This window comes from Episyrphus balteatus, chromosome 2 (assembly GCF_945859705.1).
Source record: "Episyrphus balteatus chromosome 2, idEpiBalt1.1, whole genome shotgun sequence".
In the NCBI taxonomy this organism is placed as follows: Eukaryota; Metazoa; Arthropoda; class Insecta; order Diptera; family Syrphidae; genus Episyrphus; species Episyrphus balteatus.
In genome coordinates this window covers 18,681,277-18,706,087 of record NC_079135.1, presented here as the reverse complement: position 1 = coordinate 18,706,087, position 24,811 = coordinate 18,681,277, and the positions used below count along the sequence as shown (strand labels likewise).

Sequence of the window (24,811 nt, the reverse complement as noted above, 5' to 3'; positions counted from 1 at the left end):
TTCAAAACAAACATCAGAATTTAATTATATCCTTAAATTATGATTTTTTAATTTAATTTAAATTTAAAACGAACGACTTTACAAAAGGGTCCAACTATCAAATAGCTAACTTTGTAATGCTTTGATATTTTTTATTTCTACTTCGAGTTGCTGAATCTGAAAATATAAATAAATTATGCACACAAATTTATATTAAATATTTCAAACTCAAACCTTTTCAAAATTCCTCTTCTGAACCGCTTCACTAGCTGACTTTCGGAATCCTTCATTCGAAGTCCGTTCCAAATATTTTTCCAACTCCTTTTGTAATCTCTCCAATTTCAAATTATTCAAATCTTTACCAGATTTCCCAGACTGTGGCAGTTTGAACTCAGAATTCGTTGAAATTCCTTAAAACAATAATATATAAATTTCAAAAATCACCTTGAAAAGTATTAATCCTTACCAAATGAACACAAATGTCCTGCTGTTGAAAATAAACTGTAATCCTCTTTCGAAATTGGATTTGATGTCGTCTCCAAAATCACTTCATTACACAATGTCAAAGCTTTCATTTCAAGTAAGTACTTATTCAATATATTAATAGCTTCTTTATTTTGAGCGAAGAGATGTACTTTAGGACTGTGTTTTTTAGAAACTTTATTTCTGCTCTTCAACTGCCGAATAGCTTGACAAATATCAAGAATTTCATTCACTTCAGTCTCAAGTTGAGAATTTTTGTACAAAGATGAGTCAAAATCGATAGGCTTGGGTAGAAACTGCTGCAGTTCTTCAGAAATGAATGGTGTAAAAGGAGACATTGCTTGAAGACCAAGACTTAAACAAGTCGAAAGAGTGACACAGTGTCCCTTTGCTTTCGATCCACCGTCGGATATACCTGGTTTTGTTGTTTCCTTGAATGGAAAGTTATTAAAAGAAAGCTTTCAAAAAGAAGGTAAATAACTTACCAAGTAGACATCACAAAAGTTTGTATAAAAAAAGTTCTTCAAGGCCGCAGTAGCTGTATGAAAGTTATAATTCTCCAAGCTATTCTCACAGACTTCCAAAGTATCCGCTAAACGACTTAGAATCCATTTGTCCATTAACTCCAGTTCAAGATTTTCTAGAGATCCCTCACCAACTGTCATATTGACTTTTTCATGAGCTCCCAACGTGTACCTTGTTGCTTGCCAAATCTTATTTAGGAACAACTTATTGGTATAACATTCTGCTACATCGAAATTGATAAAATGACTCTTGATATTATGACTACACAAAGTAAATCGCAGAGCATCAGTTCCACATTCTGGAATACCCGAGGGAAACATCTTCTGTAGTCCCTTGAAAGATTTTTTCAATTCATCCGCTCCAAGAACTCCTGAGTTATGAGATTGAAGGGCGTCATCTTGCATTGATTTCAGTGAGGTCCCATAAATAACCTGTTGAGGTGTGACGACATTTCCTAAACTCTTTGACATTTTTCTTCCATGAGCATCGCAAACAATTCCATTTAGAAGTACATTCCGAAAAGGAACATCACCAGTAAGTTTCATTCCCAACATAGTCATACGAGCGACCCAGAAAAATAGAATATCATGACCAGTTTCCATGACATCTAATGGATATGATTGACGAAATTCTTCACTTGGCCAGTTAAAGATCGAGAATGGTAAAAGTGAAGAAGAGAACCAAGTGTCTAAGACATCAGGATCTCTTTCAAGAGAAATATTCTTTGAGTTTAATTGTTTTTGTGCTTTTTCCACAGCTTCTTCCTGAGATTCTGCTGCAATCCACAACTCGGAATCTTTGCTTTTGGCCAAATAAGCTGGAATTTGATGACCCCACCACAATTGTCGAGAAATACACCAATCATGACAATCACTCAACCATCGGAACCAATCGTTTTCGAATGATTTCGGATGCAATTGAATTCGACCATCTCGAACTGCTTGAATTGCCTCATTGGCCATTCCCTGACAATGGACAAACCACTGTGGACGAAGTATATACTCGATGACATCTTTCGATCGTGAACAAAGTGGAAGACTCATCGAGTGCGGTCGAATTTCTCGAAGAAGCTCCTGGCTAGCAAGAGAATCTAGAATTTTACTTCTAGCTTCAAATCTTTTTAAGCCTGAAAAATGAACAAATTCAGGAAGAATCTGTCCCTTTTCAGAGATTACTGAAACAGATTCTAGAGAATGACGTTTGGCTAGTTCAAAATCATTTTTATCATGGGCAGGTGTTATTTTTACTGCTCCAGTTCCAAATTCTCGATCGACAGATGAGTCGAATATAAGTGGAATTGGTTGATTCCGAAAGGGATGCCAAAGGAATGTTTGCTTCTCTCGATATTGAGAGTACCTCTCGTCATCGGGATGAACAGCTACGGCAATATCACCGAGGATTGTCTCTGGACGAGTTGTAGAGACAACTATTTCCTGACTTTCCTCGCCATGTAATCTGTAAGCCAAGTTATACAATTGTCCGAAAGTAATGTTTTTGTCATAACCTGGAACTTTAATCTCAGTTGGACCAGAGATTTCTATAGAATCGACTTCAATATCTGATATGGCAGATTCTAGACTACAAGACCAATTGACTAAAGCTTTTTTGCGTTTAATTAGACCTTCGTTGAAGAGACGAACAAAGGCAAGATTTACAGCTCTGCTTTGCTTCTATAATGAGACACTGAAACAACCTTTAAAATGGAACTAGATAAAGTAGTTACCTTATCCATTGTAAAGTATTCATTATTCCAATCTAATGAACAACCAAGTCGCTTTAGATCATCGACTATAGAATGACCTTTTTCATTCTTCCATTTCCAGACTTCATTAAGGAATTCCTCCCGACCTAAATCATGCCTGGAAAGTTGCCTTTCTTTGAGGATCTTTTTCTCAACAACAACCTGAGTGGCAATGCCAGCGTGATCTGTTCCAGGTATCCATTGAACCTGATAGCCTTTTTGTCTTTTATGCCGGCAAATAACATCTTGGATAGTTGCCATTAAAGCATGGCCAAGATGAAGATTTCCGGTAACATTTGGTGGAGGGAGTATCATAGTGAACCAATGTTTTTCAGTTGTTGTCTTTGTTTGGGATGGTTTTTCTGACCATTTGATGTATTTATTGCTTTCAACATCTTTTGGTTGATAGCCTTGTGCTATTTTATCTGAAAGCATGTAAGTTGAAAAACTTGTTCCTAATCAATCTAGGGGTTGTCATACTTAAAGAGGAATATTTTCGATAACTTGTTGAGTTTAATGATCTTATTTTTGAGATGAAACATGGTAGTTTTAATTGATAATAGTTTAATTTTATAAAAGTTTGCATTTTTCGGTAAAGGAGTTGGGTAATTTTGGGAAAACATTCGGCTTTTTTGATCAGCTGTTTTTTGACAGTTCAATGAATTCAAAGTTGAAATATAGGAAGCGCTGTATGTGCTTGAGAGAAATAAATAGTGTTCAGTGGGGTGAGGATTTTTTTGGGAAATTATTTTTTTTTTATAAAAAAAATATTTTAAAATTTATCCAACTTAACTTCAAATAAGGGATATCTGAAATTTCCGGATTATTAAACAGCTACAACAGCTTTTAGGTGTATAATATTAGCTACAAATCGAAAATGCCACATTTGGAAAGTGGAGGGTAATGTGGTACACATACGCCTGCTAATGTGGTATACTCTTTTCCAATACAATATTACATATTTTATCAGTCTCTTCATTTTTTTTTTTTTTTTTTTTAAATAATGAAAGAAAAAAACAACATAAGATTAAAAATTATTTGTGTTTTGTTAAATTTAAGATAAATTATTAATTTCGTTGTTGGTATATTATAAATTAATTTACTATACCACATTAGAGTTTGGTAAGTATACTGTATACCACATTAGCGGAAACAGTGATATTGTACAAAAAATTAAAAAAAAATATATTAAAAGTTAGATTTTTGTATCAAACTCATATCGAAGTCACATAAATCAATAGCAAACCGTTCTGCTTAAAAAATTAATTTTTGTAAAAATTGCTTTTTAAACGTATGAGAATGCATTTTGTAAAGCTCAAAAAAAAAGTCCACGTTACCGTTTATAAAGATTTATCAAATTTTTGAAAAGTATGGAATATATTTTCGTGTTTTTGAGTTCGCATTTTTCGTTAATAAAAAGTTGTCACCTATTGCTCTAAGGGACGTCCACATTACCCGCCTATTCCACATTACCAGAACTTACTCTACTATAGAGCAAGTTAACGATTTGAAAAAATAAATCGAACTCGAGATAACAATCAGACATGACATATTACGATGATGGAGAACACTAAAAAAGTGGGTCCGGCAATTTTGTCTGTCTGTGTATACCTTCTTCAAACTTTTTGGTTTCTGAATATCTCGCACACGCATTACCCGATTTCAACAAAAACTTTTATACAAAAGTGTTTAAGTAGACGTGATATATGAATTTTCAAAAACACATTTTTAGATTTTTAAACAATATTCAATTTTGTTTTTGAAAAATCAATTTTTTCAAAACGTGTCAGTAAAATATTTCGAAACTTCGTTTTAAAGTGTAAACTAATTATTTCTTCAAAATGGTATACCAATTTTTTTTCGAAAAATGTTAGAAAATTTTTATACATAAGAAACTATTTAAATCTAACGATTTTCATATATTTTTTCTAAAAAATCCTATTATTCAAGAAATCAGATGGCATGCTTTGTTTTGTGATCAAAATCATTTAAAATGGTATTTCATAAATTTTAAAACGATGTTTCATAAATTTTAAAACAGATAATATATAGGTATATTTTGTGCATTACTGGTGAAATTCCCTTATTAAATTATATTTCTAATTTTCCCTAATTTTTTGTTCATAGAAAGCTTTAAGATAAGAGCTACTTTTACCATAAGAGCAAGTACTTGCGATGCAGTCGTGCATTTTATTTACTTTAAAATAATTATTTTGAAAAAAGTACGTCGAGTAAAATTTGTACTTATGTTTATTAAAGGCCAATAAATTTTCTTAAAATTACTTAGCTTTTTATACAAAATATGAATGATTCAATAAAAGAAACAACAAATTTAGTTAAACCAAAAAAAAGTTAGATTTTTGATCAAATATGAACCTTCAAAAATACAAAAGAAATTTTAGTACCACTAAAAACCCGTCGAAATAATTTAATGTAGGTACATAATTGTTCAAATTTTATTTTTAAATTTTACTTAATTTATTAGTTATTATGTTTAAAAATTAAAATATTCATATTTTGTTAAAAAATTAAGACTTAATTAATTGGTCTTTTACAATCGTTAAACAATGCTACTCAATAAATAACGCATTTTTCTGAATAAAATGATTTCAAAGTAAAAAAAGGAAAACAATTATTTCCAAAAACTATTATTTAAAAATTCATGGAAAACCGTTAACAAAATAAGAACAAAACGTTATAAATTCTGTGGCAACAAGGAAAAACAACATAAGTCAGTTTTTACAACTTTTCAGGAGAGCGTTTTGAAAGTTTGGCTTCCCATAAGAAGTCAATGCTAATGTCATTTTTCTTTTACGTGTAATTCATAAACCGCTTAAGATAAAAATACGAAAAAAATATGGTAGATAGAATCGATTATTGTGCATCAGATTTTGTGAAAATCTCAATTTCGACATAAGTTGACTTATGTTGTTATTCCTTGTTGCCACAGAATTTTCGTTTATTAGCAAAAATAAGCAACTTCAAGAAAACAACATTATTTGTTAACATTCCATTTAATTTAAAGTCGCCATTTAAAAGAGGGGATTTTAACAACAAAAATGTATTTAAAAAAGTTGCACATACACCACAGTGGCCGTTAAAGTTTGAACATTAAAAAATTTATACAAACAGCCCTATTTTTAAATTAAAGGAAACAAAAAAAAAATGCATTGCAAAGACTTTTTTAAATCACTAATCCGAATTGTTCTCGTTTTGTGCAATGTAATTTCAGGTTTTGGTCTTTTGGACTTTAGAGAGGACAATGAACGTTTTTAACACTCGTATTCGCATATTGTTCAACTATCGGCCTCTTAAAACTGGTCTATTACCAATTTTCCGCCATAACATTACATTCAATCGAAATAAAACAACATTATTTCATCATAACAATTTCATCATCATATAAAATTTTATTAAGGCCCAGTTATTGGACAATTATTTTGACTGTAAGACAAAGAAAATCCTCGATTCAATATATCAGGATTTTCATTTGCATCCGTAATAGTATACAAAACAAATGGTTTCGATGAACTTGTGGTAGCAACTAATCCCAATCCACAAAATCTATCACTACCTAAGCTGACACCAGCTTGAACCGGAGCCGGAATAACAATATAATCAGTTGTACAAGTTTGACTTTGTACAGCAGCAGTTCCCAGTAAAGTTGGATCAACAGCACCAACATCATTCGTAACAGTAAATGAATAAGGATCCTCACTCAATTGACTCCAAGTAATCGAACATCGACCTGCTTCCATTCGCACACAAATTCCATAATTTGTATTTGCAAGTTGCCTTGTGCCACCAACTCCTACTGTATTTAATTGAGCTGAAGCGGCAGGGGAGTAGTTAAAACTTGATACAGTGCCAGTAGCTCCGGTATAATACTGCAAACATCCAGATGGTGCTTTATTTGGAGATGCACAAGCTATTTGAGCTATTTGCATTTGCCATTGTCTGTTAAACGTTACGCTGCCTGAGGTTTCCACAGTAATTGTTATTGGGTTTAAACCATTGAAATCAACATAAACATGTTGACCAGTATTTTCACCACAAATTCGAGGAACTCTCGATGATCCTCCGGTTATGGTTAATATATCAGTCACACAAGAGCCATCACCATTTGGTGGTGCTAAGGATAATGACAGAAAATCAATACGAAGTTGACAAATTGTGGAATCACAAGGATGAACTGTTAAAGTACAACGGCTGGCTCCATTAAATGTTCCCGGATAATTTGTATTGTAGAAGTAGGTGTTGTTGTTGCTTGTTGAACCTCCACAAGTTGCAGTATCTAAAAATGAAATAAATTGAAAATAAGACTTTTGGGGAGTATGTTTCAAAGAAGTTTTTAATATTACTTACAAATACAACAAACTGCTTGAGCGGTTACTGAAGAACAAGTTCCAGCTGTTACACCACCTCCATCCACACATTCTCCACGTACTTGGCAGGTACCAATCATTCTATTAGTTCCGGTACACACATCGTTCGAAAATCGACCAATTGTGTAAAATGGAAAGACTGAAAAATTATAAACAATTAAGGATGAAACGTTAAGTTTCAAGATTTTAGTAAAAAAATGGTAAACGGTTAGGTTCTTGGTCAGGACTCTTAACAGAAGAAATATTTCAATTGAGATAAGAGACTTTTCATTCACAAACACTTCAGCGATGTTATATTTTTACTAGCATTGTAAATTGTAATATTATCACAATTTATTTTATTTAAACAAAAGAGCTGATGTCAAAACTTTTTTTTTTAATATTTTTTATTCATCGGATAAAGGATGGTTTTCAATCACTCACATCTTCCCTGTCTGGCTTCGCTTTTTATTAGCTCATTATCTAATCCATAGGCAAATTTTAATAAAACAAGCCACACTAATGCAGCAATAATTGGGAACAATTTCATTTTCGATTTAATTTTTTTGGAAACACTTTATTGATAAATTTATTTTTATACTATGTGGAAAGCAAAAAATTCAATGTCTTCGAACGACAATAGTTCACGTAGGACTGAATCATTTATGAAAGGCTTTCCATTTGAAGAAGTGGCGTTTAAAATCTTCCTAACGCAAACAGTCAATAGAAAGTGCTAATTGGTAAATCATATTTTTTTGTTCAGAAGGATTGAATGTGGGTCAGAATGTGTTTAAGGTCGCTTTAAAATACAATAAATGAGGGCAATATAACAACGGCTGTTATAAAGAGTCAACGATGGTTATTTTTCAAAGTAAAGTAGATAATATTTATTGCAATGTTGGGTTGGATCGTGGTGCAACAGTGTTGCATTTAATATTAGAATTCAAATTCTTTGAATAAAGAAAAGATTTTCATTTAAGTTGCTGTTATTAATAGCAACACAATACTAACACAAGTGTACAAGGTTTTTGATGTCGAGACTAAAATATATTTGTCTTAAGGTTTTTGTGGTGCTCGGTAATAATATTTCAAAAACGGGAGCTGATAGGATATTTCTGAATTCGGGTTCCAGATCAACACATCAAAAACCTTTAGAAAAGCATATTTCAGTGTCGGCAACAATAAAAATTAAATTTTGTAGACCAGTGTAATTGCTTACTAGTTACTAAGGAAAAGGATTTTGTTATTTGATAAACTATACGTCACATGAATATTAAAACTCACAGTTGGTATATTAGCTGTTTGCAAAAACTAGCATACAACTTTTTTTTATAATTCCCAAGCTGGGGTCCATTTTCATTTTTCTTATCCCCATCTGTTTTTAAAAAAACTTGTAGAAAATTAAATGGAGATTTAAAATATATTCTTAAATTTTCTGTAAAGTGATCCGTTGTTGAGGTTAATAATTATAATTTTATTAGAATAAAATCTGTTAACTTAGTTTTTGATGTTTCTAAGGATTTTGCGATTCCGCCATTTGAAAAATATTTTGTAATACTAGAAGAATTATAGCTTTTACATAGTTTTAGTTTTATCAACATACGATAATTTTTAAGTGAGAAATACAAATCACAAATTTAAGATGGACAATAGGTTGAGTTTAACATTAGCCGTTTTTTATTATCACTTGATCCATATAGATCATTAATTAAAATGTATTACAACAACTACATGAGATCTTGCAAGATTTCAAATCGTGATCCTGATGAAAAGCAAGATCTCATGTAGTTGTTGTAATACATTTTAATTAATGATCTATATGGATCAAGTGATAATAAAAAACGGCTATTATGTTCAAAGATTGTAATTATGTTTTTTAATTAATCATTAATTACAAAAAAATATATATTTATGAATTAAAAATTTGTATACGCTCAAGGTTGAAAAATTGCAACATGCACATCTTTTTACAAAAGAAACTAAGAAGTTTTCTTAAAATCAACTTATTTCTTTACGCTTACTAGTTCTAAACTAAAGTAATAAAATAAAGAAGTTAAAGTAAAGGTAAAAAAAAAAACAATCGCAACATGTAAAAATATGTGTATGCATAGTTCCTCTTGTATTTAAAGGAGATTTTAGATCTTATAGTAACCTCTAGCAGAGGGAGGTACCTACCTCGATACGTTCCTCATGTCAGAAATAACTTTGACATTGAATTCAATTTAAACTTCCATCAAAATCATCATTATTTCAGTATAGTTTCTTAATTTATACAAATTCTTAATATTTCTATTCTATTTTTATTGATTTTGGTTCGAGATATTTTGATCACTTTTTCCTCTATGCAAATAAAAAAAAATGCTAAAGCGTATTTAGTTTTTACACAGCTAAAAATCAGTCTGCTTTTGTCAGTAAACTACTAAAAAGGCTTTAGGTTTTTTTAAATTTTAAAATTTTGCGCTGTTTATGAAAACTCGCTAAAATAATAAAGTATGCAATCTGATTTCTGTTACTGAAAAGATGCATTAAAAAAAAAAGTTTCCATTCCTACTAGTTTACAGATTGAGGATGCCAGTCGCAAGCCTTCCCACCAAATTTGGACATTGGCCAAATTCTTCTTCTATATTTTATTTTCAATATCTTGCCCATTTTTAAGTTACTTACCGTTTTCATTTCTTATTAAAAGCTTATTCCAGTCTTAATAAAAAGGCCAACTCAATTGGTTTTTCGGGAACTAAATTTATTTTGTAACTTTTTTTTCAAAACATTATTTTCTTTTTAATTAAACAATAATTCTCCTATTCTAGTTTTTATTCAATTTCGATGACAGCACCAACCTTCGTCAGAGCTTCCTTCAATTTATCAGCTTCATCTTTAGGAATATCTTCCTTAACCAACGTTGGAGCACTTTCAACGAATTTCTTAGCTTGAACCAAATTCATTCCCTCAAGTAAATTCTTGATTTCCTTGATCAAAGCAACTTTTTGTTTATCATCGAATTTAACCAATTTTACTTTGAATGATGTTTGAACTTTTTTGGGAGCAGCTTCTTCTTCGTCTTCTGCTGGTTTTGCTGGACCAGCGGCAGCAAAGCCAACTGGAGCAAAAGCTGTTTCGGGTAAATTCAATTTCTTCTTCAATAACGAACTTAATTCGGAAACTTCCAATAGATTTAGGGAAGCAATGCTATTGACAATGTTATCTAATTTAGGATTTGGTGGTTTGTCGACTCCTTCGGGTACAGGGGCCACAAGTTTTTCAGCACCACCAGAAGCAGCGGCAGCGGTCGATTGAAAACGAGCTTCGAACATGCGGGTGAATGCAGATGATCTGTTGATTGTTTGACGGAGGTGATTGATAGTAATACGTGTGATACTCATTTTGATGAAGATGTTTTTTTGTGTGAAAATGCAATTTAAATCACAAGTTATTAGTTATTTAATTAAAGAAAATCCAAAATCAAAAATTTGGAAATTTTCACTTCGAAGAGGGTTATGTTACGACAACTCTGACAGCTGATAGGAAGGAGTGATGCCAAGCTGATGAAAAAATTATGTAACTGAAAGTTGTAGTAGATTTTTATGGGAAGCAATTGTACAAAAGGACAATGAGTCCGTGAATGTTTTGTGCATTCTTTAACAATAGGTGTGTTTAGGCTTAACTACATACACCACTTTTTGAAAAAGTACAAAAGTGAAAATATTTTTTTTCTGGCTAGCGCAATTGTTTTGTGAAAAAGAGTATACAAATTGTTTTTTAGACCAAAAAATAAGCTTTCTGCATCATTAGTTTTAATTTTCCAGCCCGAAAAACTACACAAAAATGCATTTGAAAATTTTCACTTTTGTACTTTTTCACTTTTTGAGCCAATGTAGTTATACCTTTTTTTTGTTTATCTATATAGATTTTGTGCAAAAAAACGACATCGGGTTTTTGAAATCCATGCAAACATTTGGCACCACTGTACATATACTTTGGCAGCTGTCTGTCAAAAATGTTGCTTTTGTTTTTTTTTTTATTTTAACTCCGAAGTGGGAAGGCCATTACATCCATGTTGGATGCAAACAAAAATTTTCATATGGCCATGGCATCCATGTTGGATTCAAAAAAATTGTTTTTTCACAAAAAACCAAAAATTATCTGTATATTCTTAGCTACATTTTAAGACCATGACCATTAACATTAGTTGCGTCGTTCTTGTGTTATAAGCGTTTGAAGGTAGCCATATTGAATTTTTTTTCGATTTTTTAAAAATCAAATGTGAAAACTTTTTTATTTTTATTTCTAATTTTTCGAAAAAACTTTGGTAATTTTATATACATATCTGTTCAACAATCTTATCAGGATCCATTTAAGACTTTTATCTGAAAAGTGCATTGCGTATATCTCGAGATATTAACATTTCAATGCAACCATGTCAAACAAATTTTTGATTATTTTTTTCTATGAGAGTTTTTTTCAAACCTCGTTTTCTCCGCTTTTTTTTTTGTTAATATTTTCAGATATTTCTATATGAACACAACAATTAAACTACCTTGGCACTACTGTTTTTATCGAGAGAAAGTAAAATCTGGATAATTATCTGGATTTTTCAAAAATCTATACAGATAAAGTTTTTGTTGTTTTTAACACGTAAATTGTTTTGATTTCAAAAATCTCGATGTCGTTTTTTTGCACAAAATATATATAGATAAACAAAAAAACACCTAATATTTTTCATTTTATAGCCTGTGGTGAAGCAAATGAGATGATTTCAATCAAATTTGCCAAATGAGGTTCGAAATGAGATAATTTCCCATACAAATTCAATTTGAAATGAGATTATTATTCATAATTAAAACCAAAAAGTGTCCCAGCTAGATTATACATCAAAACCAAAAATCAAATACTAACTTTGGTAATTTCTGTAAAGCTTCCATAAATTCATTAAGCAGGCTTTTCCGAAAACAAGTTTTTTTCGTTTAAGTTTCCTTAACAGTATTTAAACAACTTATTAAAAGTTGTTAAACAAGTTCGAACTTCTATAAGCAATTGAATTCTGAAGCAAGCTCAATACAAGCTGTATAAAAAGTAGTATCTGCGAGATCTCAGTTTATAGAAGCTGTTGTGCTACATGGTATAAAAAAGAGAAAAAAAAATGGCTACTTAAGATTTTGACAGCTGCCCATTGAAATTGTTGTTGTAAACAAATTTGTCTTGGAAATTGTTGTTGCTTTTGACTTTGCCAAATATTAAACGTCAAAACCTTACTACCCCATTTTGTAAGATGGCGGCTCTAATGATCATAACTTGTCTTTTTATACCATAGTTGTGCAAGTTGGGATTAGAGCCTACGATTTTGTTCGTGTATTTAATTACACGTGTACCCGATACACGTGTACACGTGTATCTAAAAAACGTTTACACGTGTATCTTATTTACACGTGTATTTATTAAATACACGTGTATTTATATTTACACGTGTAAATACGAAACAAAATGATTTTTTTGCTTTTTGGGGGTAAAATAAAAGTTTTTAAAACTAAACAACTGAAGATTATTGTGCAAATAAATAGTTCAAATTGGAAAAATAGTATTTGAACTTTTTGAAGACCTTATAAATAATTTATTAAAAAATTAAAAATAATGATGTGCCTTTTCATTAAAAAAAAACTAATAAATTTTTCCAAGATATATTTGCATATTGCCTACTGTGTCTTTCTCAGAAGAAAGTGTACCAACTGTTACATGTTTTTTTTTTTTTTTTTGTTAATCACCGTTTATTTGAAGATCATATGGTTTACTAAGTTCATAGTGAAAGTGTAAAAGGTGTTTTATAAATAAAGCGACAAATTCAATCAAAATAAATTTTAAAATAAAACTAAAATATGAAGCCAAGGAGTTGGGTATGGCAATATGCCCACCGAGAAGGGACAAATGCCTACTGTGACTTATGTAGTTCACAACAAAACAACCGTTTTTCTTGTCCCGGTGGAACAACCGGAGCCCTTGGACGGCATTTAAAGGGACTCCATGGAGTCAATTTAATTATTTTATATGTTTTGTTGCTTGGTAATCTAATCTAATCTGCTTTGTTTTTTTACTTTTTAGTCGTATAATATTTGAAAGAAGATGATAATTTGCTTGGGTGGTATGAGCTCCCAAAGCCCCTCTCTTGCAATTTACCTACAAAAGCTTTTGCGATATTTAGAATGGGATAAAATAGATTTGGGGTGTTTCAACCCCCTAATGCCCCTCCCCTGAGTTCGGACCCCAAAATATTGCGTTGCAATCCAAACTTCATATGTGTACAAAGTTCAGTTCGATACGATAATGGGAATCGGGTCAAAATTTTTTTCCAAGATTTATATGGCTAGGGTTGAATAAGAATTTCCAATTAAATTTTCCGTGTAATTTCAATGTGTAAATCTAGCCAATAACCGCAAAAACCTGAACAATATCCTTTTCATTCAATATAATACATATTTTAGGAAATCGCCACCAAATCTACCTGTTCGAACGCTATTTACACGTGTAAATATAAATACACGTGTAAATATAAATACACGTGTAAATATAAATACACGTGTATTTACAAATACACGTGCTTCGGCACGAATTATTTAAATACACGTGTAGCACGTGTACCTTAATACACGTGCAATAGTAGGCTCTAGTTGGGATACGCAACGCACTTTTCAGATAAAAGTCTTAAATGGATTCTGATAAGATTATTGAGCAAAAATACCTATATATAAAATTACCAAAGTTTTTTTTCGAAAACTTCGAAATAAAAATATAAAATTTTCGCACGTTTGATTTTTAGAAAATCGAAAAAAAAAAATTCAATATGGATACCTTCAAACGCTTATAACACAAGAACGACGCAACGGGGCTTTTCCAAGTGGAAAAGTAATAGAAAAACTTATTCCTCATTGGTCAACCTCCACTGGTGAAGCGAGGTAAACAAGCATTTTTTTCCCATGCCAATTACATACAACAAAAAAGCTATTTTCAGTACAAATAATAGCCTTTTCACACCAAACCCAAAAACGCGGTTTATGGCAAAAAGTTTTCAAAAACCTGAAAATCGTTCACACTAAAAGTTTACAGGTTTTTGTTTGACGTTTAAAATGTTTTGACATCCAAATGTCAAGTTTTCGATGGGATTTAATTTTTTTTGTTTAAATCAGATTGAGCTCACAAAATTGATCAAATAAAATGAACTAAAAAAGAAATTTGATTTATTATAAAAAAAAACCAACAAACCGTATTTGTAAAACAACTAGTTATCTTTGCCTGTCAGTTCTTTATTTTTGTCTGCTGTCAGTTCTTTTTTTTTTGTCTGTTGAATTGTTGCTGAATTCCTCAAAAGGTTTGTTTGGTTATTTCGTTTGGAGTTGAATGATTTCATTTTCAGGTTTTTGGCGAGTTTAATCAAAAAAACTTGTGTTTTACGAAAACTTGTGGTTTATGAAAAATGTATGGAAAATCTTGTGTTTTTGATATAGGTTTTTGGGTTTTTTCTCAAAAACCGCGTTTTTGACTTGGTGTGAAAAGCCTATACCTAACGTTTGTTTACATCTTCACCAGCCCAGAAATGACATTCGCTGAAAGTTCCCCATTTTCAAAATAACTCTTTGATGCGTTCTTTTATTCGACGATGTTAACTATTGTTAACAATAGTTAACTTTCATCGTTCCTAAATGAGAAAAAAGTTACAAAGTGTAACATCGTGACGTCACAACATCGTTCCTAAATCCAGTGTTGAAGTGTCAAATAGTTACATTTTGTTACTTTTTCCAACTCAGCTTCTGGACTTGAGTTTCAATGTTAATCTGTAAAACACAACTAAATTGGGAAGAGAGGGGATGATGTGAGAAGAGAATTTCTTGTTTGTTTCCATATTTGAAATTATTGAATGCATATTTTTGTTTCAATTTGCTTAGAATTCAATTAAAAAGAATTAAGGCTTAACTACATACACCACTTTTTGAAAAAGTACAAAAGTGATAATAATTTTTTTCTGGCTAGCGCAATTGTTTCGTGAAAAAGAGTATACAAATTGTTTATTAGACCAGAAAATAAGCTTTCTGCAATATTTGTTTTAATTTTTCAGGCCGAAAAAGTATACAAAAATGCGTTTGAAAATTTTCACTTTTGTACTTTTTCACTTTTTGAGCCAATGTAGTTAAGCCTTTATTTCAGTAACAAATTAATTTTTTCTTGTTTATTCATTCATAAAATTAATCTCAAAAATTTTTCTTTTGACAGATCAACAAAATGTAACATTTAGTCGTTCCTAAATCAAAGTTAACATTTTGTAACAAAATGTAACAAAAACAAATACAACGATTTTTTTGACATAACAACAATAGTTAACATTGTTCAATAAAAGAACGGACCACTTGCCATAAAATTCTGAACGTGTTCATTATGCGCTTAAAATAAATCTATTACAAAATCATGAAATGCATCTGTCACAAAAGTCAAAACAAAACGTTTGACATTTCATTTTTGTAATCATGTCCGACGAAGATAAACCAACAGAATTAAATAAAATCGTTTTTAAAAAGAAACCCCGTAAAAATATTAAATTAAGACGAAGATCGGGAGATGACGATGAAACCGAACTTGAAAATCCAGCAGAAATATTGTAGGTTCCCAATTAAAAATATACCAATAAATCATTGAACTTTTTTGTATCCCAAAACAGATCCAGCTTAGAAGAAATCAAGGAGCGCCAAAAACTCCGAGGAAGACCAAATGGCGTCAGTATAGCTGGTCTAGCATTAGGAAAAAAACTTGCCCTCGAAGAAGAGATAACAACTGTAAGTAAAAATTTCAATTAATTCCATAAAAAAAAACCTGAAATAAAGACAGTTTCCTAGAACGATCCATTTAACACAAAATGTGGCGGAATGCTCAATATGCAAGCCTTGAAAGCTGGCAAAATCAAAGAAGCAGATGATGCTTATGATGTAGGCATTGGAACACAGTTTTCAGCTGAAACAAACAAACGTGATGAAGACGAAGAAATGATGAAATACATTGAAGAAGAATTGAGAAAGCGAAAAGGAGTCGCCAAAGATGTTGAAGAACAAGAAGGTGACAAAACAAAATACATGACTCCTGAGGAAGCAGCTTTATTTGCTTTACCTGATCATCTCCGACAAAGCTCTTCAAATCGCTCAGAAGAAATGTTATCCAATCAAATGTTAAATGGAATTCCAGAAGTCGATTTGGGAATTGAGGCGAAAATCAAAAATATTGAAGCTACCGAAGAAGCCAAACAGAAATTAGTACAAGAACAAAAGAATAAGAAAGATGGACCGTCGGTGTTTGTGCCAACAAATATGGCTGTTAATTTTATGCAACATAATCGATGTAAGTTTGGAGAAAATTATTTAAATGCGGAGAGGTTTTTAATAGTTTTTTTTTTTATTTTGTTTCAGTTAATATTGAAGATGCTGAGCCGAGAAAAAGAAAGAAACCTGTTGAACCGGTGGACAAGACGACAGGGACGAAGAAAGCCACTGATGATTATCATTATGATAAATTTAAGAAACAATTTAGACGATTTTGATTTGTATTTTTATTACTTTTATTAAATACAAAAAACTTTAGTTTATAAAAAGGGGCACGTCTGTTCTCCATCGCATTTATCTTTTAGATGAAAAAGATCCTCTTTTTTTCTCAATCTGGGGTGAAGTCTCACTTTGTTATTGCATAGTACACAAAATTTGGGTGCTTCTTAACTTGCTTTGTATTTTTTTTTTTTTGAAAGTTGTGCATATTTGAACGAAAAATCTTACTTTTTTTTGAAGAATAGAACGAATAAGATTGGGAGTTCAAACAAATTGTACCTTTCGTATATTTACTTTAAAGAATTAAAACGAAGGTATTTAAAATTCACTTTAAGGGGGATTATTAACTTACGGCCATATTATTAACTAGTTTAAAAAATGCATCTGAATGTAAAGAAATTGAAATGTCAAAAATAAATCTAAATCCATAATATTCACATAATCACACAGAGAAAAGAATAGTCATTTTTAACTATTTTCATAGTTAAAATCGGGATAACTATTTTGGTTTTGGATTTATTTTTGACATTTGACAATTTTACATCCAGATGTATTTTTTAAACTAGTGAATAATATGGCCGTTATAAGTCTGAAAAATAACGGATTTAAAAAAAATCGTATTTTTTTTTTCAAGAAAACACTTTAAAGTGGCTTAACAAATCGCTTAAAAAAGATCGTGTAAAATTTCAAGCTCTTCGGTGCAGCCGCTTTAGTAAAATTTTTTTTTAAACTAAGTTGATACGTTTTTAAAAATACGACAATTCTCCGAAAATGTTTTTTGAGGGATTAATGTGAAATATTTGAAAAAAATATTCGCTTTTTTTAAGGTGACCATCGTTTTTTGTTACTCCCATTCCAAAATTTAGTTGGAAATATCCAAACAAAAATGTCCGAAATAATTTGAGAACTTGAAATTAAGATTTAGTACCTACTCGCCCCCCGCATTTGAAGATTTGCCATACAAAATACACGTGAGTTAATTTTTAAAAATTTATACAGCTCAACTGCATTTTATGCTATTTTAACGAGTCAAAAACCAAATTACTCAAATTTGAATAAAGTCATATAAGTGACTTTACTGTAGTTACTTCCACTAGTGAGACAGGAAATGTCACGAAAGCCATTTTTTCATGAAATGTTATTTTAGAAATGGCTAATTCTGCAATAATTGTGTAAGTATTGGTATGTCATCCCAAATATATTTAGGTTCTAATTGCATTAAAAATATTTGCATTGTCCAATTAGTGCAAAAGTTATAGAGCGCCAAACATTGGCTAGTTTAATTTTTTTTTGGTGCTGAAAAAACAGGTTGTAATTTGTCTTACTCCCAAAATTTTTTGTGCGGTAAAAAAATAATTTAATAATGGATTATAACACTCATCAAGGTATATAAATTAATATTTAACTACAAACAAATTTTTGATTTGTTGGCTTTTGTTTTTATTCGTGATTTTCTAAGTGTTGGGGTTTTTATGGTTTTATACTCAGGAAAGTGTCCACTAAATGAATCAAGAAAAAAATCTTGCCCCAATTTGCCCCAAGTACTTATAATCGCGTTTTTTAGGTTAAACCCCCTATATCAAAAATGGCCAAAATTTAAAAAACTTGGCTGGATAGCGCGAGAACAGAAAATTTGATAGCTTATGTTTGAAAATTCAACAACTTCTTGGCTAAGAGGAGTCAACAGGAGAGATAGAAGCTCAAATACAGGAACTTACTAAATTGTATTGCCTCAAGGTAAAGTAGAAGATGGAGAAGTCTTCTAGAAGACTCAATCGGTTCATGAGCGCTAACGAATAATGTCTGAATTCTAATCTGAGTATAACTAAAGCTATACAAGATTGCGTAAGTGAGTAAGTATGGTCAAAAAGTTCACATATATCAAATTATGATCGAGATATATACCAATATTCATCAAAAAATTATACAGATCTTAGTTTTCCCCTAGAATTTAACCCGGACGACTTAAGTTATACCTCCGAAATCGACACTGAATAAAAAGTTTTGTTTCTTTGTTTTGTTATTTTTTTTTTTTGAATATTCAAATTCTAATGTTTTAATATCTATGCTATTATTAGTTCTATTTTACATAAATTAAAATTAACCAAAAGAAGAGAAAAAATAATAATAAAAAGAAAATCCTAAAAAAAAGTTCGCTGCTCAACTCTTTTTATTAAATAAAAATGAATTTCCTGGCTAAAACGTTTCCATTTATCTGGTTTTCATTGTAAATTCATAGATTTAGGTGTAAATATACGTCTTCATGCAACTTTGCGTAGTTTCAGTCACTTAACCACAAGATATTGGAAATGCCGATTTTTCCATACATTCGTCCCACTGTGCGGAGGCGGGCGTAACCCAAGTAAGTAAATAAGTATGATAAAGAATATAATTGCGGACCTTAAAAATAATGAAACATGCTAAATATGTAAATGCATGTGACATATTATGTACATTTATAATAATAATTTTCAATAATAAGCCATACAAAATACATACGTTAAAAAGATAATATTGGTTTTTTGAATTTTGTTTCCTTATATTATTTCTAAACAACTGTGGTCTGTTCTTTTATTGAACAATGTTAACTTTGGTTGTTGTGTCAAATAAATCGTTGTTGTTTTTTTCGTTAGATTTTGTTAGAAAATTTCAACTTCTATTTAGGAACGACTAATGTTACATATTGTTGATCTGTCAAAACAAATTTTTTGAGATCAATTTTATGAATAAATAAACAAGAAATAATTGATTTGGCACCGAAAAAATTCTTTCAAATTGAATTCTTAGCAAATTGAAAGAAAAATATGCATTAAATAATTTCAAATATGAAAACAAACAAAAAATTCTCTTCTCACATCATCCCCTCTCTTCCGCATTTATTTGTGTTTGACAGATTAACATTGAAACTCAAGTCCAGAAGCTGAGTTGGAAAAAGTTACAAAATGTAACTATTTGACACTTCAACATTGGATTTAGGAACGATGTTGTGACGTCACGATGTTACATTTTGTAACTTTTTTCTCATTTAGGAACGATGAAAGTTAACTATTGTTAACAATAGTTAACATCGGCGAATAAAAGAACGCACCACTCACTGTGAAGCTTAGTTTACATTTTATCTTTTTACAACTCAAATACTAAATTAAGCACACCAACCTTCAAGTTTCGTTTGCTTCAGCATTAAAGAGTTGGTTCCTGGAAAATTCAAATTCTTGGACTTAAGTAATTTTTGAAATATCCGATTCAAATGTAATAGAAAGTAAATAAATTGGACCTTACTTGTATGTATACTGGTATCGTTCACACTCCATTAAGTTAAAAAAAAAACTTGGAAATGCTCCTATAAGAGAGGAATGGCGTTATCAAATTCATATATTTTATATGTTAGTTTTATGATTTGATCTTGAAATATCGTGTTTTTTCAGTTGTGTGGCACTATTTTTCTCAACGTTCGAAAAGTCAATGATGCAATCTAAAATCATCTACCTTTAGGTATATTCATTCCATCCTTAACCCCTGAAGCAATTTTCTTCAAACTTGGTATACCTTACCTATGTATAATGTATGTGGTTAAAAAATTTCTTAGGACCGAAACTAACTTTGTCTGTCATATAACGAAGATAGAAAAGTTTGCTTTTTTTCAAAAACGGCAAAAACTATTTAAAACAAATTTTTTCTGTGTATTTGTAATGTAGCAAACAACGCTAAAAAAAAGTGTTTTTTGCACCATTAATAACAATAGGTACCTATTTCTTTTTTTATTTTTGAATTTCTTGTAGGTAAGAAGGTAAGAAGTTACTCGTTTGAGTAACTGTAATTTAAAATTAAAAAATAAACACATTTGTGGACTTGAAAAAAATGTTATTTTTTTTTGTTTTGAAAAGCCTTTTTTTTATAATAAGCGCGCACTAAAGGGATTAATGTACCCTTAATATGGTGAACACGAGCATTAGGAAAATAGGGAGGGGTTTGATAGGAGATACCGATGAGCATTAGTTTTGAAGTTCTGAGTTTTGAAATGGGATGGGAAAACAGAGGCGGGTAACGCGTTCCACATTCGTGTAGTGCGGCTGAAGAAAGAATCTCTGTATTTGGATATTTTTAGAACGGATTAATTTTTTTTTTATAAATTTCGTTTTTAGGTAGGTATTATGTTTAATATTTTCTTAAAACTGGCACGCCAATTGTTTTTTTTTTTTTTTGTAAAGTTTATATAGACATACAAATATTTTTTTTTGTGTAACAAATAAATGTATATCTCTTCTTCTTTTTCTTTTAATAGTTTTTTAATAGTTTCCTTTTAAAACAGATCTTGCGTAAAAATCAGTTAGAGTATCAGTAAATAGTTGTAATAAAAACATGAGACGTATTTTGTATAAAAATATTAGCAGATAAATATCGAACATTTATCATATCACTATTAAAAAATCAGTAACTTACTGAGGCGCCTGACCATTTAAGTCTAAAAAATGCTACAAGCAAACGTCAAACCTCCTGAGAGTTGAATTTTTTCCAACGTCACTCAACTGTCATTAAACTTAACAACTGCATGCAGCAGTTTAAGTCTGTGATGGACAGTCACCTTAGAGACTTGCAATATATTTTTTTTTGTTTGAAGTTTCAGACGTTTATCAATTCAAGAAATCTGGTAACTACCAGATTTTTTGATTACAAAACATGATTTTTAAATTTTTATAATAGACCAGGGTCGATAATTTTTGAAACCAAAAAAAATCATAGTAGAATGAAACCCATTGGAAAAGGAGGTGAATATGATGAAAATTAAAGGAAAAATAAATTACGGGCGAGCCGAGTTCGGGAAGTGGGTGGGTTGAGTTTTTAATGGCAAAAAAGGGTATATCTCGATTTCCGGCAAAACTACAAATCTTATAGAAAAAAGTTGTATGTTAAAATTGTAGGTAATAAAAAGATCTACAACTTTTGTATTAACAATTTTTTCACATAACCTCAAAATTTATGTGAAAAATTCAAAAAACCGAGTTTTTGGTTTATTATTTTTATCTTTTTCAAAAACAAAAATTTTTCTACCAAATTTGGTGAAAACTTACCTTATTATGTCAAAATACACTGTAATTTATTTGATTTAAAATATTAATTTGTTTACCTTATTTTGACTCAATACCAAAAAAACACCCTAATTTTCAATAAAAAATTCACGTGTCAAAAAATCAGCTTTTTTCAAAAAATTGGTGGGCATTTCGTTCGTTAAAATGTCTATTTTCTGATGGTGTAAATAAAAATTTACATTATTATACTATAGAACATGTTCTCGTAAAATTCAAAAAATGAAAAAGCTTGAATTCGAACAAAAATTTTTATCATTTTTTTCTATAGGATTTGTAGTTTTGTCGGAAATCGAGATATACCATTTTTTACCATTAAAAACTCAACCCACCCACTTCCCGAACTTGGTTCGCCCGTAATTTATTTTTACTTTCATTTTTATCATATTCACCTCCTTTTCCAATTAGTTTCATCCTACTATGATTTTTTTGTACTTTTTAATGTTTTTGAAGGCATCGGCACTGGTCTATAATAAATGTATGGAAATAAAAACTTCATAGCTCTAATAAATCTAAACACATTACGTATACGCCATAGTGTACGTAGCATAGCATTTATTTAATTTTTATAGTTTTATTTTATTCTGCGGTTGATTTCTTTGTTAATGAAATAAATCAACTATTTTGAAATGACCTTCTGGGTTCACTCTTAAGTGACGAATAGGTAGGTACAATCGTTACATCATAGTTTAGATAAACATTTCAATTTGCTTCCAATCTTATTCAAACAATCAAAAAACCTCACCTCTTCAACACTAAAAAGTTAAGTAAATGCGAAAAAAGAAAGTAAAAGTTGTAGTTAAAATTGTTAAAGATATATCTAACACAAAATAGTGATAACAATATCACACGAATGTCAGCAAGTTAAACAACAGATGCACCTTTTATTGACATACATTTTGCTAAATAGAAAAGAAAACAAAACGAACATCAAATATGTCCCCAGATCATTATCTAACTCTAACTTGTAATTATTGTAAACAAAAAAGTTAACATATAAAAATAAGGAGCCTGTGATAATGAACTAGTATAAATGACCCTTTGAAAATTTTGTTTTTGTAAAAGCTTAACAAATGATTTCTATTTCTCTATAGTCATTAGTGTGATGATTTCACTCTTTTACAGAACAATTTTTCGTAATAGTTAAGATTCAACTGCACATCAAATACCTACTTTACAAAGTAAATAGCGCCTGAGGCGCTATTTGTTTTTATAGTTAAATAAAAGTAGCCGCCGGACTCACTCTTTTTAATTCCAATGAATTAAATTTAAACAAGACAACTTTTGTTTTTCTTAAGTCTTTTAAGTAGGCGATAAATAAACAACAACAGTTGCCATTAATCCATCATCAATATCATCGCAATATCTGGGCGTTTTAACAGAATTATTTTCGAGTTCCAACTGCGACAAAAAGAAAGTATATCAATGAATAAACTTGAATACCACAACCATATTCTCTAAATTAATCTATATTTGGTTGTTTATTGCATATTTGTTAATGCCTTATTTAATAATAAAGAGTAGGTATTATCTGCATTGCAATAAAAAGTATTTTAAATTGTTTAAATGTTTATTGTTACTGTCGGAAAAAAACTTTTTTCATTATTATTTTAATTATTTGTTTATTTATTTTTTTTAAACTAGTTTTCCTTGGTATTTGTTATAGTATTTTATTGTAATTGATGTAGGTACCAAAAAAAGTAGCTCAGAGAGAAATAAAATTAATGAATGAAAATACCACACAAAAAGAATGATGCGTGAAAAGGATTGTTGATTCACCATCTAAGTATTATAACGTGGGGGATCTTATAGTAATAATTGTTTGGGAATTTTTCTACATTTGGGTTGGACATTTGTCAAAGGAGCCGCGGATAATTAAAAAATGCCCAACTTGAACTTACTTTCATGGACTCGATAAACTTATTTTTACTAATTAAACCACTTTATTATTTAAGCTTGCAAGACCGATACTTAAAGATAGTTTGCAAAATTAATTTAGAAAGTTGCAATGACGACGACGCCCTTAAAATAATCTAAAATATGAATTGAGTTATTTGGAACTTGCATTCGACTTGGAATTTAAGCAACATTTATATTACGATGATAAATACGTAACACTATTGTTTCAATTTTCGTGTGCATGCAATTTGGCTCACACGACTCTTTAACACTCTTTGTGATTTGATCAGAAGCCATGTAACGAATAATAAATTAACTTGCTTAATAATTTTTTGTTTCTTTTTTTTCAATTCCAAAATAGTACCTCCTAATGAAAGTTGTCGATATTTTCACAATATAAAAATCTTTCACACGCAGTTACAATAAAGAGCTCCTACTCATAAATCTTTGCAATCATTAATTCAAGAGCTTCTTGTGTTTTTATTTTGTCGCAAATGTTATCGCACATGTACGGCTCTAGACATTAAAACTAAACATGATGGTGAATGATTTATGATTTTATTATCTACCCACCATTTGTTGTATTAAAAAACATTTTAAAAAAGTGTTTAAGCACTTGCATTTATTACATTCTATAAACCGCAAACTGCATGTCTAAATGAAGAAGATAAGTACCTACTTTTGCGAATTTTTATGTCTCTTTACCACGTGTTGTAAACTTTTTTTTTTATGACAGTAAAAAATCATGCAAAGAATTTCTAAGTTTAAAGTCATGACATGAGTTATCTATAAACATCTTTTAAGTTGTCACAGATGTTACTTTTATTTGCAAATAAAATCATAAAAAAAGTGTATGTTTGTTATAAGGAGGTATTTTTTTGTTCCTTTTTTGATGATTTCTATGATTTTCTGGAAAAGATTTTATTTATTTATTTCAGCGTTTAAGAGTGATAAATGTGTTTGACTTTAACGACTTTGATTTTTTTGGAGAACAACTTAATGTGTTAACAATATACAAACAAAAAACAAAAACAAAAGTCAATCCCGACTAACAATTTTGCTTCTGTAAAGCTTTATACATGCTTCTTTTGCTTCTATAAAGATTTATAGAAGCAAAATTGTTACTTGGGATGTTTAATTAATTACTAAATTGATCCAGAACATTTAAGT

At 30.4% G+C, this 24,811-nt stretch overlaps 4 protein-coding genes across 4 annotated transcripts; 1 reads left to right on the top strand and 3 right to left on the bottom strand.

Moving 5' to 3' along the window:
• LOC129908254 (valine--tRNA ligase) lies at positions 1 to 3,314 on the bottom strand. The gene is made up of 6 exons (XM_055984631.1): positions 3,209 to 3,314; positions 2,711 to 3,153; positions 948 to 2,657; positions 446 to 893; positions 214 to 389; positions 1 to 156 (listed from the first exon to the last, which is right to left on the bottom strand). The coding sequence occupies exons 1-6, from the start codon at positions 3,312 to 3,314 to the stop codon at positions 106 to 108; spliced, it is 2,934 nt and encodes a 977-aa protein (XP_055840606.1). The 3' UTR covers positions 1 to 105.
• A 2,827-nt stretch (positions 3,315 to 6,141) lies between these two features.
• LOC129908253 (uncharacterized) lies at positions 6,142 to 7,642 on the bottom strand. Its single transcript, XM_055984630.1, has 3 exons — positions 7,537 to 7,642; positions 7,094 to 7,252; positions 6,142 to 7,022 (listed from the first exon to the last, which is right to left on the bottom strand). The coding sequence occupies exons 1-3, from the start codon at positions 7,640 to 7,642 to the stop codon at positions 6,142 to 6,144; spliced, it is 1,146 nt and encodes a 381-aa protein (XP_055840605.1).
• Positions 7,643 to 9,811: 2,169 nt separating this feature from the next.
• LOC129909847 (39S ribosomal protein L12, mitochondrial) lies at positions 9,812 to 10,607 on the bottom strand. Its single transcript, XM_055986966.1, has one exon. The coding sequence runs from the start codon at positions 10,470 to 10,472 to the stop codon at positions 9,903 to 9,905; it is 570 nt and encodes a 189-aa protein (XP_055842941.1). The 5' UTR covers positions 10,473 to 10,607; the 3' UTR covers positions 9,812 to 9,902.
• A 4,986-nt stretch (positions 10,608 to 15,593) lies between these two features.
• Positions 15,594 to 16,742, top strand: LOC129910126 (splicing factor C9orf78 homolog). Its single transcript, XM_055987394.1, has 4 exons — positions 15,594 to 15,727; positions 15,788 to 15,902; positions 15,963 to 16,458; positions 16,527 to 16,742. The coding sequence occupies exons 1-4, from the start codon at positions 15,597 to 15,599 to the stop codon at positions 16,655 to 16,657; spliced, it is 873 nt and encodes a 290-aa protein (XP_055843369.1). The 5' UTR covers positions 15,594 to 15,596; the 3' UTR covers positions 16,658 to 16,742.
• Positions 16,743 to 24,811: the final 8,069 nt, after the last annotated feature.

Coding starts and splice junctions, on each gene's coding strand:
- LOC129908254 (XM_055984631.1), bottom strand. CDS start 3,314: ATGCAAACTTTTATAAAATTAAACTATTATCAATTAAAACTACCATGT. Junction 3,154..3,208: donor TCGAAAATATTCCTCTTTAA/GTATGACAACCC, acceptor ACATGCTTTCAG/ATAAAATAGCACAAGGCTAT. Junction 2,658..2,710: donor AATACTTTACAATGGATAAG/GTAACTACTTTA, acceptor GTCTCATTATAG/AAGCAAAGCAGAGCTGTAAA.
- LOC129908253 (XM_055984630.1), bottom strand. CDS start 7,642: ATGAAATTGTTCCCAATTATTGCTGCATTAGTGTGGCTTGTTTTATTA. Junction 7,253..7,536: donor CGAAGCCAGACAGGGAAGAT/GTGAGTGATTGA, acceptor ATAATTTTTCAG/TCTTTCCATTTTACACAATT. Junction 7,023..7,093: donor TCAAGCAGTTTGTTGTATTT/GTAAGTAATATT, acceptor TTTCATTTTTAG/ATACTGCAACTTGTGGAGGT.
- LOC129909847 (XM_055986966.1), bottom strand. CDS start 10,472: ATGAGTATCACACGTATTACTATCAATCACCTCCGTCAAACAATCAAC.
- LOC129910126 (XM_055987394.1), top strand. CDS start 15,597: ATGTCCGACGAAGATAAACCAACAGAATTAAATAAAATCGTTTTTAAA. Junction 15,903..15,962: donor TCGAAGAAGAGATAACAACT/GTAAGTAAAAAT, acceptor ACAGTTTCCTAG/AACGATCCATTTAACACAAA. Junction 16,459..16,526: donor TTTTATGCAACATAATCGAT/GTAAGTTTGGAG, acceptor ATTTTGTTTCAG/TTAATATTGAAGATGCTGAG.